Source organism: Chrysemys picta, chromosome 9 (assembly GCF_011386835.1).
Source record: "Chrysemys picta bellii isolate R12L10 chromosome 9, ASM1138683v2, whole genome shotgun sequence".
In the NCBI taxonomy this organism is placed as follows: domain Eukaryota; kingdom Metazoa; phylum Chordata; order Testudines; family Emydidae; genus Chrysemys; species Chrysemys picta.
This window is the reverse complement of record NC_088799.1, coordinates 94,759,757-94,775,210: the sequence shown is the minus strand read 5'-3', so window position 1 is coordinate 94,775,210 and position 15,454 is coordinate 94,759,757. Positions and strand designations below refer to the sequence as shown.

Genomic DNA, 15,454 nt, shown 5'->3' with positions numbered 1-15,454 from the left:
TGCGGTCACATTCCAATCACGCAGCAGGACTGAAAAGTTCATATGGGCTGGTACCAAATTCTTTGACAATTTGATCCTTAAGCCAAATGAGGCCCATAAAAATATGTGTTAATTAGATAGCAAGTACCGTGTCATTTCAAGAAGCCAAAGTAAAGTTAACCTCCGTTGCAGTGATTTTTTTCAATGATTCGCTCAGTAATGAAACACCAATGAATATTTCATTGATATATGGTAAGTGCTGTTTAATAAAAGTGAAGGCGTAATAGTGGTGAAAATGTGAAGGCACTTAGTCAGCCAATTATCTGAATCTTTATATTAATGCTAAAACACCCTCACCTCCAGTATAAAATCACAGGAATGTAATTATGATCTGATGGTCAATGAAGGTATGGTACCATTACTACCTTACTTTAGCACATGATATATATTGTACTCTATGATGCAGATTCCTCTTGTTCCCTGTTCAGGGCTACGCATGCAAGTCCAGACAAAATTAGTAGGTTGCACTTGTCCACATTTCATGGACCAAATGCTAGCTGGTACCTGGAGACAAGTATAACACCCCCTAAATGGGCAAAGTGGTGTGCTACAGAAGCAGCTCTGATGTGTGGATGTATCCTGGCTAAGGCCAACCAAGAGGGCACTAAATAAACAGACCCTGAGTGAGCAGATGTAAGGGAACTTCCAGAGCTTCACAGCCATCTGAAATGAGAACAGTTCAGTCTATCTTACAGCTCTTCAGATTGTGAGCTTCTCGGAGCACAGATCATCCTTAAATGCTTGCAAAGCACCTAGCACATAGTAAGCACGACTAAAATAAATAATAATAGTTGTATGGAGAGACAAGGCACCATGACATTATTTACACGCTTATTCCAGAAGGGACTCCACTCCCCAATATGCAGTGTATGGGACAAATTTTGCACCAGCTTCCACCCCGGTAACCCCGCTGAGTGCAAACATATTTGCAGTAATTTAGCCCACTACTTCCATTAGACTTCTCTGGGGGGACATGTAAGGAAACATGAGTGCCACACCACATCTGGTCTCTTTCCAGATGTGCAAATTGTGCAGTGCTAGATATTACAGATGTTATAGGTTTGATGCCAAAGTCACTTGATGAAATTCTCTGGCCGGTATTATGTAGGAGGTCAGATTAGATGATCATGATGGTCTCTTCTGGCTTTAAAAAACTGTGTTGAAGGAGAAAATTCTTGCCCAGCCTCTGAACCTAATCAGCTGCCGCCCAGAATTTGGCTAGCTATCACTTCCATTTGACACCTAAACTGATCTGACTGTCTTGCAGCTATGAGTGAGTGAGTAAAAGTGAGTGAGTAAAAGTGCATCTGCTGCGCAATGCCGGCTTCCTTCTTTTATTCAAAGATAGACACTTTTATCACATAATAAGAACTAAATGTGAGGAGGCTGCTGTTAAAATAGTATACATGATCTCACATACTAAAGAAATGCAGAGAGAGACAATACTGCAGCCTACCCATAGCTGGGCCCTATGCCACCTAGAAATTACGTCATTGGGTCCTCAGAGCAACAAGCAATATCACATTCCACCCTGTAACAAAGTAATGAGATAGAGTTCACACCTATTACTGCGAAAAGAATGGTTCTGGGGCATGGAGTTAGAAATCACACATATCAGCTGATGCCAGACAAGAAGAGGAACATAGACTGGAAGGTATCTCCTGGGTCATTAGTCCAGTCCCCTGCATATAATCCCATTCTCCTATTGGGAGGCTGTTCCAGAACCTTACTCCTTCGATGGTTAGAATCCTCCTTCTAATTTCCAACCCAAATTTATCTGTGACCAGTTTATACTCAAACGCGTACAATACCTAAGGGGAACAGCTCACAGTTTTGGTCCAAAGGAGGCTTTGCAGGCTTTTCTTTTACTTTCAGTTTGGGTGAGTTTGGAGCCCACCTGAGCTTTGATTTGAACAGTCAATTAAGCAAATGTCAGGATTCAAAGCCATGAAAACCTCAGCTTTGTTCCCTGGAAGTTCAGGCCACTTTTGCTGAAAGGGCTGTGAACCTCTGCAAAGTTGGCCCAAGTTCCAGGCTGGCAATGAAACAAATTTTCCCTGGTTTCATTACAGAAATTTTCTTCACCTCAGCTGCAATAAGCATGAGGATAGAGAGATCTAATAGACTTGCCACAGTAATAATGGCACTGCACCTTCCCCTGCACGACAGGCTAGATCCAATGAACAAGGCACTTTATTTGGCTGAAGTGCGTCAGCTTGTTTTAAGTGGCTTTAGCGAAATACTCTCGGTCCCTTTGGATGCTGTATGATTGCTAACTGCTCCCAGACCTAATCAAGTGTAGTTCAGCTCTTCTGTACATTCAAGATGCTCTTCGGAGTATGTTTGGAGACTCAGAAATAAAACATTCATGCTGCAGGATACCCTTCAATATAACCCCTTGGCTGTGCAAATGGCTATTAACTGCTGATGCCATGTGGGTCTCTTGCTATGGAAGAGCTGTGGAGCTCAGCCAGGAGACCCGTTACCGATGATACTCCAGTAGGAGGATGTTTTCTTCCCTTTGGGTTAGGAAAAGTCTAGGTGCAGTATAGGTCACACCAGTTCTCAACCCTTTTGTCCATTCTGTTGGGGCAAATTGTTCCTCTAGTCCAGGAGCTACCTGGCAGCAGCCAGTATGTGCGAGTTGTGGGGTGTTCTTCACATATTCTTGCCCCCATGCATAAGTAGGGCCTGATCCAGCACCTATAAAAGTCAATAGGAGGCTTTCCATAGAATATTGTGGGTGATGGCGCAGGTGGAACAGAAGCAGTGCGGTCTGTCAGCTGCTCCCCAACTGGAGCAGTGATAGCTGCCTGACAGGGAAAGGGGCATGGAATCCCCCCTCGGCAACATTTGGCCCCTTTCTTCCATGCCGAGGGGCCCAGAAGCAATTCAGCCTGTATTTAAAGTGTTTTTATGGCAATCCAATGCATTTGTTTAGTTCCAAATGGGCGGGGGAGGGGAGAGATTTTTGGAACCCTTAATCTTGTTCAAAAAGACCAATTTTCAAGGAGAATAGCTGTGCGTGAGCATTCAGTGCTGTAAAGTCCTAAACATGTGAGATTGCAGTGGATGACCTCCATGCTGCCTGCAGCCAGCAGGTGATTCCTAATTGCTGGTGTTAGAATTAAAAGAAAATCTATATGAGAACATTAGTGCTGCACTAAGTAGGTAACTTAAAACACTGCTCTTTATAAAGCAGTGTGCAGATGAACGGCTGGCAATTAGAAACAAATCTTCATAGCAAGCCTTAAAGAACCCTATAGAGATATTCATAATTGTACAGTACCCTGAGCGCCTAATACTGCTCCGCGGGGTGCTTTTAAGAATTGCACTTTGCTTATTGTGGTGACTGTATTTGTAGCAAACTGTCATTGCGGTTTCCACAAAATTCTTTGATAATAATAAGCCAATATTACACATTGAGTGTTTTCTAACTGCCAATAGTAGCTTCTGGCAGCAGGTAGAAAAATCATTACAGTTATGAGATACTTCTTTCTCTGAAAGATTGCTATATTTGTCAGAGGTGTTTTTTTTTAAATAACAGGTTCATTTGTGGGGGGAATTAAAGCCCTTTTTTAATTTCAATCAGTCCCAGTTTATGCATCTCTCCTGTCTTGTAAAGCAGGAGATCGCCACTGCCCATCTCCTCTGGACTGGGTCTAGATTTGATGTTAAGGTTCCAAGTCTGCTGGGGAGAGAAATGAAGCAGGGTGACCAGATGTCCCGATTTTATAGGGACAGTCCCAATGTTTGGAACTTTGTCTTATATAGATGCCTAGTACCTCCCACCCCGTCCCGATTTTTCACACTTGCTATCTGGTCACCCTAAAATGAAGTGATGTGGGCGTGAGAATAATTCTCCTTTCTTTTTTCCAGGAGCACAGAGACTCCATCCCCCATGTCTCTCAGTCCATCTCCAGTCAGTTCTGTAGGGAGCAGTACAGGCACTGCTGGGTCCTCGTCAGCAGGAACCATCACCATCCCCCAGCGCATCCACCATATGGCTGCCAGCCATGTAAATATCACCAACAACGTCTTGCGGAGCTACGAGCACTGGGACATGGCCGACAAACTGACTAAGGAGAACAAAGGTAGCTTGTTCAGTTTCTTCCTTTTGCTATCTGAAATGCAATTATTATTTGAGTTAGCATTGAGGATTGAATCCAGGGTCTCCTGAGCTCAGAGTATAAGCCTCTACAGTTTGAGCAAACGGACCAAGTCCCCTTGCTGGGGATAGTAGCCAACTCATATCATCTGTGTATCAAGCACAGCAGGGGGGTCGTGTAACACACACTGAACAGTGCGTTATAAGAGCAGCTGGCAAATAACTGAACAAAGATTGTGCCCCGAGTGATGCCTGCTTCTGAGTCGGTGAATAAGTTCCCCCTTTCAGCCTCTCACAGAGTACTGAGGCTCTTTTCCTATTGCTGTCGTCATCCAGTAATGATTACCCAAATGTTAGCTAGGGTAATAAGTGAACATTAGATGTTCTATTTGTTCACTTGTGAGCCTGATTATGACACATTCGCTGGAAACCATGACCTTGACTTTCCTAAGATCAGTCTGCGATTCAGTTAATTTATTCAGATCAAGCATAAGTCTTTACCATGGTTGACTCAGAGCAGTGCTGGCAAGCAGTTCGTGGCTGGTTTACAATGACTTCAATGAAGTTGGAGAGGGGTGTAATTAAAGGTTAAATTTGGCTCACTAGGGACAAGCCATAGATGGCCAGCACATCCCTCGGCCCGCGCCACTTCCCACAGCCTCCATTGGCCTGGAGCGGTGAACCGCGGCCAGTGGGAGCTGCGATCGGCTGAACCTGCAGACGCGGCCGGTAAACAAACCAGCCTGGACCACCAGGGGGCTTACCCTGGCGGGCCGTGTGCCAAAGGTTGCCGATCCCTGCCATAGACCATCATTCAGGTTGAAATAAATGGCAAAGTTCCCGTGGACTTCATTAGTGCAGGAACAGGACCTAACTGGATAATGTTCTGCTCATGATTTGCTCATCTCGTTAGAGCAGAATAAAGTCTTATACAGGTGCGTGCAGCTCGACGTTGCTCCCATTAAACTCAATGGCAAATTTCCACTGACGTTAGTGGGAGCAGGGTCAGGTCTTGTAGTGTTCTACCTTGGAATGATAACTAGAACCGGGGACAATACTAAAGTACATATCAAGGCCTCCCCACCATTTCCGGTGTTAATATACATTAGTAAATTTGCTAGCAGTGCAATCATTTGGGATTTTTTTCTGTAGTTGCATCCATTTTCAAAACATGCTGAAGTAATTCCTTTTCAAATGTGCTGCAGAATTTTATCAGTGGCAATGCAGAAGGGTGTTCAGATAGGAGAATGAGATGACAATAATCGTGTAATTAGCTCTGTGTGTTGTGGAGTTGTTAAATGTTCTGCTGGATATTGAATCAAAATAGCTCGGGCATTCAGCCAGCAGACAGAAAATGTACCCAGCAAATGTTGTTATCAATCCCGGAGCTGGATGGGGAAGAAGCTGCTGAATCTCATTCTGCATCTTTATGCCCCATTCTCTTCTTTGTTCTCATTTTGATTTATGTTCAAATGAGCCTGGTCCTACAAATGCCTTATGAGAGTAATCCCTATTCACATAAGTAGACCCATTGACTTTAGTGGGACTAGTTGCATCAGTAAGGGTTTCTCACATGAGCAAGATTTAGAGGTTTGAGCCCCTAGTCTTAAATTTCTTTCCTTTTCTTTCCTTTTTTCACAGTCTGCAGTGGACACAAAGCTTGTGTTGCTGTTTAATTTCATTTTGATATTAGAAGCCATTGAAGGGAAAAATGAAGTTTACAGCACTTCATATTGTGTCCTTTTTTGCATTCTGGGCAGAGAGACACATTTTCTAGTTAAATATTAGCTTAAAATGCATATTTGAACACTATTATACTATAATTTGAAAAATTGGGTACAAATAAAAGATAAATGTTAATATAAGTGTTTTTACTGTAGCCACTTTGTTGAAATCTACAGGTTTTAAATATTTTGCATGACAAAATGTCTTTGATGGGCAAATAATTAAAATATTTCAACATGAGAAATAACAGTTTCATAAAAACTAGCTTCAATAATAATAGTTATTGGTGGTTTTCATTTGTAGATCTCAAAGCTTTGTGCAAAAGTCATTGTTAGAGCTGATCAAAGCATGTTTTGTTGGTTGGTTGGTTGATTGTTTTGTTTTCCCTGCAGAAAATTTCAAATTTTTGGTGAACAGTCAAAATCTGAAATATTTCCAGTTGGAAATGCCCCCACTGTGCATCATGGGAGTTGTAGTTCAGGTGTCTCATATTCCCACTCTCCTCTGTGGGACAGGCTCCCTAAATGGACTACATCTTCCCCTTTTCAGTGTAGACGTACCCTTACTTGAGTATTATGGAATCAGGGCTGTTTTAATACACATTGCATCATTTTTCCCTCAAGGAGAAACCTATCACATCTATAGCTATTTAGGTCTGTTTGATCCAGTACGTTTCAGTCTAATGTTCTTTCATATAGGTTTAATTAGTTGCTTCGGCTTGTAGCATGCTAGATAAGTGTTTTCAGATGGGAAACTGAAATTAGACTTTAAAAAAAGTTTTGACATTTAAAGAAATTATTATTTATTTGAACATATAATCGTGCAGATCACTGGAATGTTGGCAAGACTGGATTTTTTCACTCCTAATTCTGTTGATTTCACTTGGTGAGAAAAAGACACAGGAAGGAAGATTAAAGTACCTGCTAGTTGCCATTTCTTTACATACCTGGTGATATCCCTAAGCTTTTTTTATGCGTACCTCCAGCTATACTGCTTTGTTCTGGGATACAGTCGTATCTAACCAGGTGATCAGGTTGTTTGCAGTGTTGTTGTAGCCATGGCGATCTCAGGATATGAGACAGACATGGTAGATAAGGTAATACCTTTTATTGGATCAACTTCTGTTGGTGGAAGGGACAAACTTTCGAGATTCACAGAGCTCTTGTTCAGGTCTGGGGAAGAGCGAAATACAAGCTGGGACACATTGTTAAGCATAAGGCGTTAACACATGTTGTGGGAAATCACTTCAAATGAAGTGGGCAATTGAGAATTAGATTGTTAAACATAAGGGGGTCGCACATGCTGTAGGACAGTGGTTCTCAAAGTCGGTCTGCCGCTTGGTCAGGGAAAGCCCCTGGCTGGCCGGGCCGGTTTGTTTACCTGCCGCATCCGCAGGTTCAGCCGATCGCAGCTCCCACTGGCCGTGGTTCGCTGCTCCAGGCCAGTGGGGGCTGCGGGAAGGGTGGCCAGCTCATCCCTCGGCCCACGCCACTTCCCGCAGCCCCCATTAGCCTGAGATATCGTATCAAGAATCACTCATGTATGCTAGGTCTGCAGGCTCCTGAGCTTCTGAGAACTCACTAGTTGCTTCATAACCACTGAGCGTGAAATAATCTTTAATTAATGTATTTCTGCACAGTTACCTGAAACAATGACTCCATTTCCTGTGTTACAGAGTTCTTTGTAGACCTGGACTCAGTCATGGGACCATTAACACAACACAGCAGTATGACCAGTCTGGTCCGTTACGTTCGACAAGGACTTCACTGGCTCCGCATGGAGGCATATTTGTTGTAGTGACTGCTGCCCTCTTCATAACATCCCCATCGGTCTACCTCTACCAGCGCACAGACGATCACTGGTGGAACTCCGCTCATTTCTGGAACTTGATTCATGTAACTTCATTTTTATTGCCTTTTTTGATATCTTATCTATTGGAAGTAGAAGTCACCATAAATGGAACTTATGACTCAAGAGCAGTATGTGTTGTACCATCTAATCATTTTTGACAATTTCTATGCCTTGCGTCTCCTGGATCCTGCTATCCTTATGTGCTTTATGGAACGGTACATTCCCTGCAGTATTGTTTTAAGTCGACACTGCCTTCAAGTGAAAATAAAAAAAGCACTTTGAGAAGATATGGATTCCTGAGAAATAGTACAAAACGTCTTAAATATATGAGGGTATATACGAAAATTCTCTTCTGAAATAAATTAGCAGAAGTTATAGCCATTCACTCAGAATTGTCCTCTGAACCCAAGCCAAGCTGTTCACTGCTTAATTCTGGCATCGTTACCTGCAATTGTTTATTGCTAAGATTTCCTACTTTATATAGGCCTGATCTCTAAAAAAGGACTCTGGACATCTTATAGGTATGTAGCGTAAAATCACCAAAGGTGTTAAGAGATAAAAGATTGGGAGGAATGATTAAAGAAAGATGCCACACTACGCAATGAGGTTTTGATATTCTTTTCTGTTTATTGTTGGCTTAACAGTTTAAGTGGGCATAACAAGGCAGTTCATTAGGCAATTTCAAAATGTTAGCTTTCATAGTCTTAGCTACCATTCATGTACTCAATCGGTGAATTTTCTTTCAGTCCTACTGTTTGATCTCAAGCAAATATTCCTCCATGATTTTTCTTGGCAAAACATTCTCCTCTTGCATAGCGACTCAGTGACAGCACGTCTTAACAGGAGTGCTACATTATAAACATTGATATTGTATGTGAAAGTATGGATTCTGGATGAGATTCGCTAGTAATTTAACTGACTGCTGCTGAGGCACTTCTAACGCCCTGTGGCATTAATTTACACCTGTTTTGTTGATTTCAAAGCTTTAGAAGCAGACAGTATTATCTTACTTTCTTGAAAACAATGAAAAATTAAAGGAAATCACTAGATTTACCCAAAAGCAACATATTTGCTTCATAATGGTCATGAATACTTCAGTCTCCCTATTCTCCAAATTACCCATTTTCCAAGTTCCATTTTTATTTAACCACGCTGTCCTATTTTGACCATTCCTTTAACGCATACATAATCATGAGACAATTCAGAGAAAATTTCAAAGCAATCTTGAATAAATGAGACCATTTCATTCACTCATTCTTTTTCTTCTAAGCTGCGCTGCTCTTGTGGCAGCCCTGCAGGAAGCAATGGTGCATGAAACAAAACAAAATGAATTTATATCGGTAATTCACAAGACTTTAAATGGCCTCATATCATTCTTGATGTAATGCCGGCACACCTTATCAAACTGTAAATTTCATTTATATAAACAAAAAAAAACCCTCCCGGCAATGTAAATATCATTCTGTGTCACGTCTCACTGAAATAACACGACAGGTGTATTAAGTATCATCCAGACATTATTTAATTGTAATTGCCTTTTGATATATAAGCCTGAATATCCTTTAATCGGGCAAGATATTAGATTCTACTCACTGGATTGTGACCAGGACAAATTTGCATTTAAAAGGTTCAGACTGCTAGGTTTTTAAAACAGGCCTTGCACATTTCCAATAAGGATTGTGCCCAATCCATATTTTAAGATAAACTTCTCTTTTTAAACAATTGTGTATTAGCTCCTATTAATAAATACCTTTAAAAATTCTATAAGTTCCACAGCAAGGTCTTGTAAATGTAGCCAGGGTAGGAAGTATTTCATTAGATAAATCATGCTGATAGGGTAGTCTATAAAGGACAGAACATACATATCCTGGCTTATTTTCACATTCCTGTTACTACAGTAAACGTGCCCTTATCTGTTCTTTGAGGGGTTCATTAACATGGCTGAAACATGAATCCAAAAGAACTTATCATGCTGATTCTGGCCCCTTTCTCTAATGAATAAAACCAGGATAGCAAGAACCCTCCATAAACATAAAAAGAGGGTGATTTTTCAAACATGCACCTTTTTTTTTAACAAATGAGCGTAAGTGTTTCTGATAACTGAAGTATTGATAGGTTGGTTGTGACCTAAGTTTTCCATTCTCTTTGTAAGGCCTCTCTTATTGGATTGACTAACTATTCCGCCTAATTAAGAACATTGTTATCCCTTCTTATTTTAACGTAGACTGAAATCCTAGCCTGCCATGGATTTACGAAGGATATACGTCTTGAAATACAATCTTCAGAGACATGACTGTTCAAAGAGTCAGCTACCCTCCCCGAGTCAGGGTATTATCTTTCCCTTGTTGCTTGTAGTAAACAGACACCTATCTCAAAATTTAACATACATTCACATCTCCTTTACCTAGACAGCTTAGAGAGTTGGCCCACCTGATTTTACCTCCTGTGACTTAGTTTGAAATGTATGTTGAATCAATGGTACGATTATAATAAGTCCAGCAGTCAAGCCTAGGATCACAAGCCAACATACTATTTAGCGGTCTTGTTTCAAAAGCAGCTTAGAAACAAATTAAATATGGAGAGTGAATTACCTTCTTATCCTTGGGGATGATGCTTCTTTTGAGTTAGTTAAGGATTATTGCACTTTTATAGGCACTATATTCATCACCTTTCAAATTGTAACATGGCATCTTCATGGAGTAATTTTACTCTTGAAATGATTATTTTACATAGATTTCATTGAATGAAATTGTTTGCTTGTTTTGAAGGGGAAGCATTTTGATGTGTGAGGAGGTATCTGCTTGGGCTTTTTCTCTGTCACGCTGTCAGAAATGCCAATCTCAGGCATTCAAAGATCATGTGTGAGGCCCCCAAAATTATGAGGCTGTCTTCAAAATCATGAGGTTTTTTTCACAGCATATTTTGTGTTCCTTTTATTTGTCTTATCATTGCTGAGTCTTTAAGCAACACTCAAGTCATGTTTTCAAGCTTTCCTCCATAACCATGAAAACTAGAAATATCCTTTTTTTTTTAAATGAAAGCTTGGGATGCTCATGCAATTTCCTGATACCTGCAGCTGGGTTTTCAGAAAGACACCAAATATTGCAAGACTCATGATAACATTGCAAGAGGTGGCCTGTTAAATGATGTGTAGATCAGTATGCGTAGCACTATGATCAAGGGAACACACACGCTAAGGACTAACGTCTAAAATATTGGGGATCCATCAGCGCAAAATGACAGTGCAGCAAAGTCCAAAGTGGTTGAGCAAGGTTCTTACACCTTGTTGTGGGCTTCATTGGTCTTAAATGGTGTGTATGGCCTTGTACCTACTCTGAGAACAGTATGTATCTCCAGCCACATGATGTTCAATAAGGAACTGAGGTCCATAGTAGTAGATGTTCTTGAGAGGAAAGCTTAGGAGAGCTACCATATGCCTCATATGGTCCCATCAGTTGCTAGCCTGAAATATAGGGCTAGCTTTTTCTAGGGCACTTCTCACTCAAGAAAACTTCCTTTGCAAGTAGGGAAAGTATGGACCCGATTACAAATTGCAGGATTTGGTCCACTGTTCATACTTTTTTAGCTTTGCTTATTTAAATTAAAAAAAAAATTAATCTGGATTTTTATTTTTTTCTAGTTGAGCTTGTCATTTTGTTGCTAGCATTTGGTGGCATCCTTCCAGGCATGTTTCTCAGAGTTGAATTTTGCCCTCTTCTTGTTGTTGCATGGCCTTTGGACTCTTGATCACTTAATAAGCTCAGTGTGTAATTACTGATTGTTTTATTTATAGATGACCTCATTGGAAAGATAGGGGAGGTCTGTTGTCTTTAAAAAGACTCAAGGTCAAGGGCTTTGGTTCCTTTTTATGAAACAAAATGATCGGCATCCTCGTTTAGTACATAAAATGCTAACTCTGAACCTTTAGCTAGAATTAATTTCTGGGATGCTTCTAAATTATTCTTCCCTAAAAACTTTTTGACCAACTTTTAGCTACTTCGATGGAAATATTTTTGTCATGTTGTTTTTGTGGGTATTTAATTCTATTTTTTTTAACAAATTATTATTTCAGGGAAAGCAAGCTTAAAAGGCTGAAAGGCTCAGTTGCAACAATGGGACCTTTAATAAATGTTTGGAGATGTAAGAAAAGTTCGATTACAAGGAAGTGAGCAGTGAGCTTCCTGGATGACGCATTACTTTTATGTGGTAGTGGGGATATTAATGTGTCCCTCTGTAGAAAAGGGCCCTTACTCCCAGTCAGATAATGTGCACCATTCTCTTGTCCCAAGCAAACTGAAGTACAGTAGAAAGCAATGGCATCTGCATGGGCTTGATCCTGCACTCATTGAAATCAATGGCAAAGCTCCCATTGACTTTCATAGTGCAGGATCAGGTCTTATATGCATATTCCATCAACATACCATAGGGAATATTTGCTGTGCTTGCTCAGACCATCAGGCCATCCAGTATCCTTCCTCAAGCAGTGACCAGGGCCTGACATGTCTGAGGAAGGCAAAAAAAGTTTCAATACACCCATAATACTGCACATTAAACATATTGTGTGCGTATCATCTAGCTGTGCAGGCCCCACCCACTGAGGTGCTGTTATAGAACATGAAAGGGCTTTTGAATTGCTAGAAAGTCTGCCTAATATTATTGTATTTCGGTGGGCATTTTGGAGAAGGAAAGATTGCAAGAAAGTTTTAAAAATAAGGGCCACTCCACCATCCTTATGCTCCTTGCACCATTTGCACGTTTTACTTTATGTAGCATTTAATGGTCAAATGTGTGCCCTCTAGAGGTGATTTTTATAAAGGCAAATAAATAAGATAAATCATGTTAGTACTGGAAGGGGTCCATTTCTTGACCTCCTACACTTCCGTAACAGAAAACCTGGTTTTGTCCAGTTTTTGTACAGTGTCTAGCACAATTGGGGTCCTGGTCCTTGACTGAGGTTCCTAGGCACTATGATAATACAAATAATAAATAAGAAGACCCATAGACACAAAAACATATCCAGGCATTTTGTATTGTCTAATAATATATAGGCTAAGTGCTCAGAGCAACCAATGTTTTCCCCTGGTTAAAGTTCAGTTATGGTCATGTTTCTGGGGGTCTGTTACACAGCCTGTCTCCAAGTTTTACTCTCGACAGCTTTATTTAGCTAGCACTTTTCAAAGCGGTTTGATTTATTTTGGGGGAGGTCTTCAGATAACAACATGCCTGATTCTCATCTCGCACCAGTTTAAATCCATTGAAGTCAAAGGGCCTGATTTGGCTCTCACGCAGCATGTGACGCAGCAGGTTTACACGGGCAGAAATGAGCGCCGTTTCAAACAAAAGGAGTTATGGACTAAACCTGGTTCTAGATGAGAACCTTACTGTGTCAGAAGATAGTTTATGAGAAATACCATGAAGATGACTTGTCCTTGGAATCAGAGGGTCCATAGAAATATGTATGGCAGCTCTGTTACATGTTCCTCATGGTAGAAATGTGAAGCACTGTTTAATGAAATTGGAAACCTACTGAAGAAGGGGTGACTTCATGAGTGTGACTTTCTGAATTTGACCTGTTTGTACATCCTTGAAAAGGGGATTTATTATTATTGCTATGCCTGATGAAACATGTTGGCTGTGATATTATGTCACGAGAAGGCCTTGTGCACCACAAGCTGGTCTGATGAATTAACCTGCCTTGCTGTGTGGCTCCGTGACACAGTGCACTAACACTGTCATTACAGTCACTTTCTTGTAGCAAGGTCATTTTTTTCCCCCACAGAACTTCACCAGGGACTGAATCCAGGGACCCAGAAACCAGCCCACATAGCAGTCTGTGGCCTGGGTACCTCTGGCATAGGTAGATGAAGAAGCCCCACCCCCAGCCTCACCCCTCCCCCAGACTATGGAGCAGCTGCAGATGATGAGGGTACTTGAACCTCCTGCCTCATGGGGTCCCAGAGCTCAGGCTCTGAGTCTCTACATCTACACTGCAGCTTTACAGCCCCACAGCCGTAGCCAGATCCTGCTTGCCTCACTCCTGCTGGGTCCCATTAATTTCAGTGATATTAACCAATGAGCAAGATGAGCAAGATTTGTGTGTGAACCAGTTTGGGTCTTTAATTCTACTTCACTGTAATCTGAGTTCCACTATATGCAAATTCCCTCTACTTCCCGTATTGGGCTTAATTCTACTCGCCATAGCAACAGTTTTGCACTGGTGGAACTTCATTGACCTAAATGGAGTTACTCCTGATTTAGAGCCGTATCAGTCAGAGAATCAGGCTCCTAAATGAGTTTCATTATAAAAAATACTTAGGGAAATGTTACTAATAATTTAGGGCTAACACCCACATTACATACTGGGGGCCAAATGGTTCTCTGACCAACACCAGTGGCATCTAGAGCAACTCAAATGACTTCAGTGGAATTCACTGGTCCAAATTCTGTTCTTATTTTACACTTAATAATGGAGTGATTGAGATCAACATTGGGCTCATTGTACCAGACCCTCAACTAGTTTAAATCAGTTACTTCAGCGGCAGAGCTTCTATATCGTGATGCCAACTTTTCCCAACCTAGCACTACAAATTTCCCAAATCTGGTGAAAAATTCCCAGATAAAGTTTTTTACGGTGCTTCTCTATCCTGGGAAATTGCCCCAAACCTGGGAATTTGTGAGTAAAATGTTTCAAATTGGGAATTTTCATTCAAACATTTTACTCAAAAATTCCCAGATTTGGGGAAATTTCCCAGGCTGTAGAAGCACTGTGAATCAGCGGAGCTACCACCAATTTTCACTATACCTTAGGATCTGACGCACTGAGTTCACTTTGGTTCCTCTGGATTTACACTGGTGGATCTGTAAGGAGACTTGATCTGCAACCAGCCCATAAACGTACTCAGCCCCTACTTAGGTCAAAGAACTTTGACTTCAGTGGGATATAAGTTCGAGGTAGATCAGCAGGGATTTGACCTACTGGCAGGATGCATTTACTCCGAAATTTTTCAATGAACTGACTAGCTGGCAACAGCAAACACTTTCTGTTGTTCATGAAAAACCAGAATACAAGATCCTCAAAGTTGGTGCAGCTCTATTGACTTCAATGGAGCTATTCCAATATACACAGGCTGAGGATCTGGCCCATAAACCCAAATCTTTTTTTATTTTTGGCCAACATATCTCTGTACAGGTTAACTCCTAAAGCTTTATCATCACGCTTCTTGTTTATTGACCATGCTAATGAAGCGATTGTGTTTTGTCTGTAAGGAAACGGACTTGGCAAAGCAATGAAATCTAGAGTACTTTGTAAAGCTGAATTAGGCCACACAGTCTGGAAGAAGTCTCATCCAAACCGAGAATAACTCAACAGCTAGGGCCGTACTACATTTTGTCTGATGTCGTTACAGTTTTCACTCTGCGCTTCCCCTGCTGATTTTTACATAGGAAGTGAACAACAATTGTAGGTTTCTGAAAATTATCAGCCACATCCCCAGATGCCTTCCGTCCAGGTAGCTGCACTGATGGCAGAACTGATTTACACAGCCTGAACTGGGCCTGTCTAGTTGTACAGCCTGTGCTGTATGAACGAAGTGCAGCTTTACAAATATATACACAAGCTGTTAAACTATTTTGAGCATCCGATAATCGCTGCTAAAAGAATAGGAGGTGAATTTCTGCCTGCAGTCTAGTCCTGCAGAGTGTTTTGTTTTGAGCTAAAATGCAAGATGCAAT

General features: G+C 41.2%; 1 protein-coding gene across 5 annotated transcripts in view; it reads left to right on the top strand.

Moving 5' to 3' along the window:
* The window catches only part of AFF2 (ALF transcription elongation factor 2), a 392,067-nt gene extending 382,273 nt beyond the window's left edge, over positions 1–9,794 (top strand). For 3 of the 5 annotated variants that reach the window (XM_024106004.3, XM_005299005.4, XM_042851122.2), the window contains 2 exons: positions 3,919–4,133; positions 7,548–9,794. In XM_024106004.3, the coding sequence (XP_023961772.2) occupies positions 3,919–4,133; positions 7,548–7,669 (337 nt within the window). In that variant the 3' untranslated portion in view covers positions 7,670–9,794. Of the gene's footprint in view, positions 1–3,918; positions 4,134–7,547 lie in introns of those variants that run through there. The other 2 variants (XR_010590298.1, XR_006174660.2) reach the window with 2 other exon arrangements.
* The last annotated feature ends 5,660 nt before the right edge of the window (positions 9,795–15,454 follow it).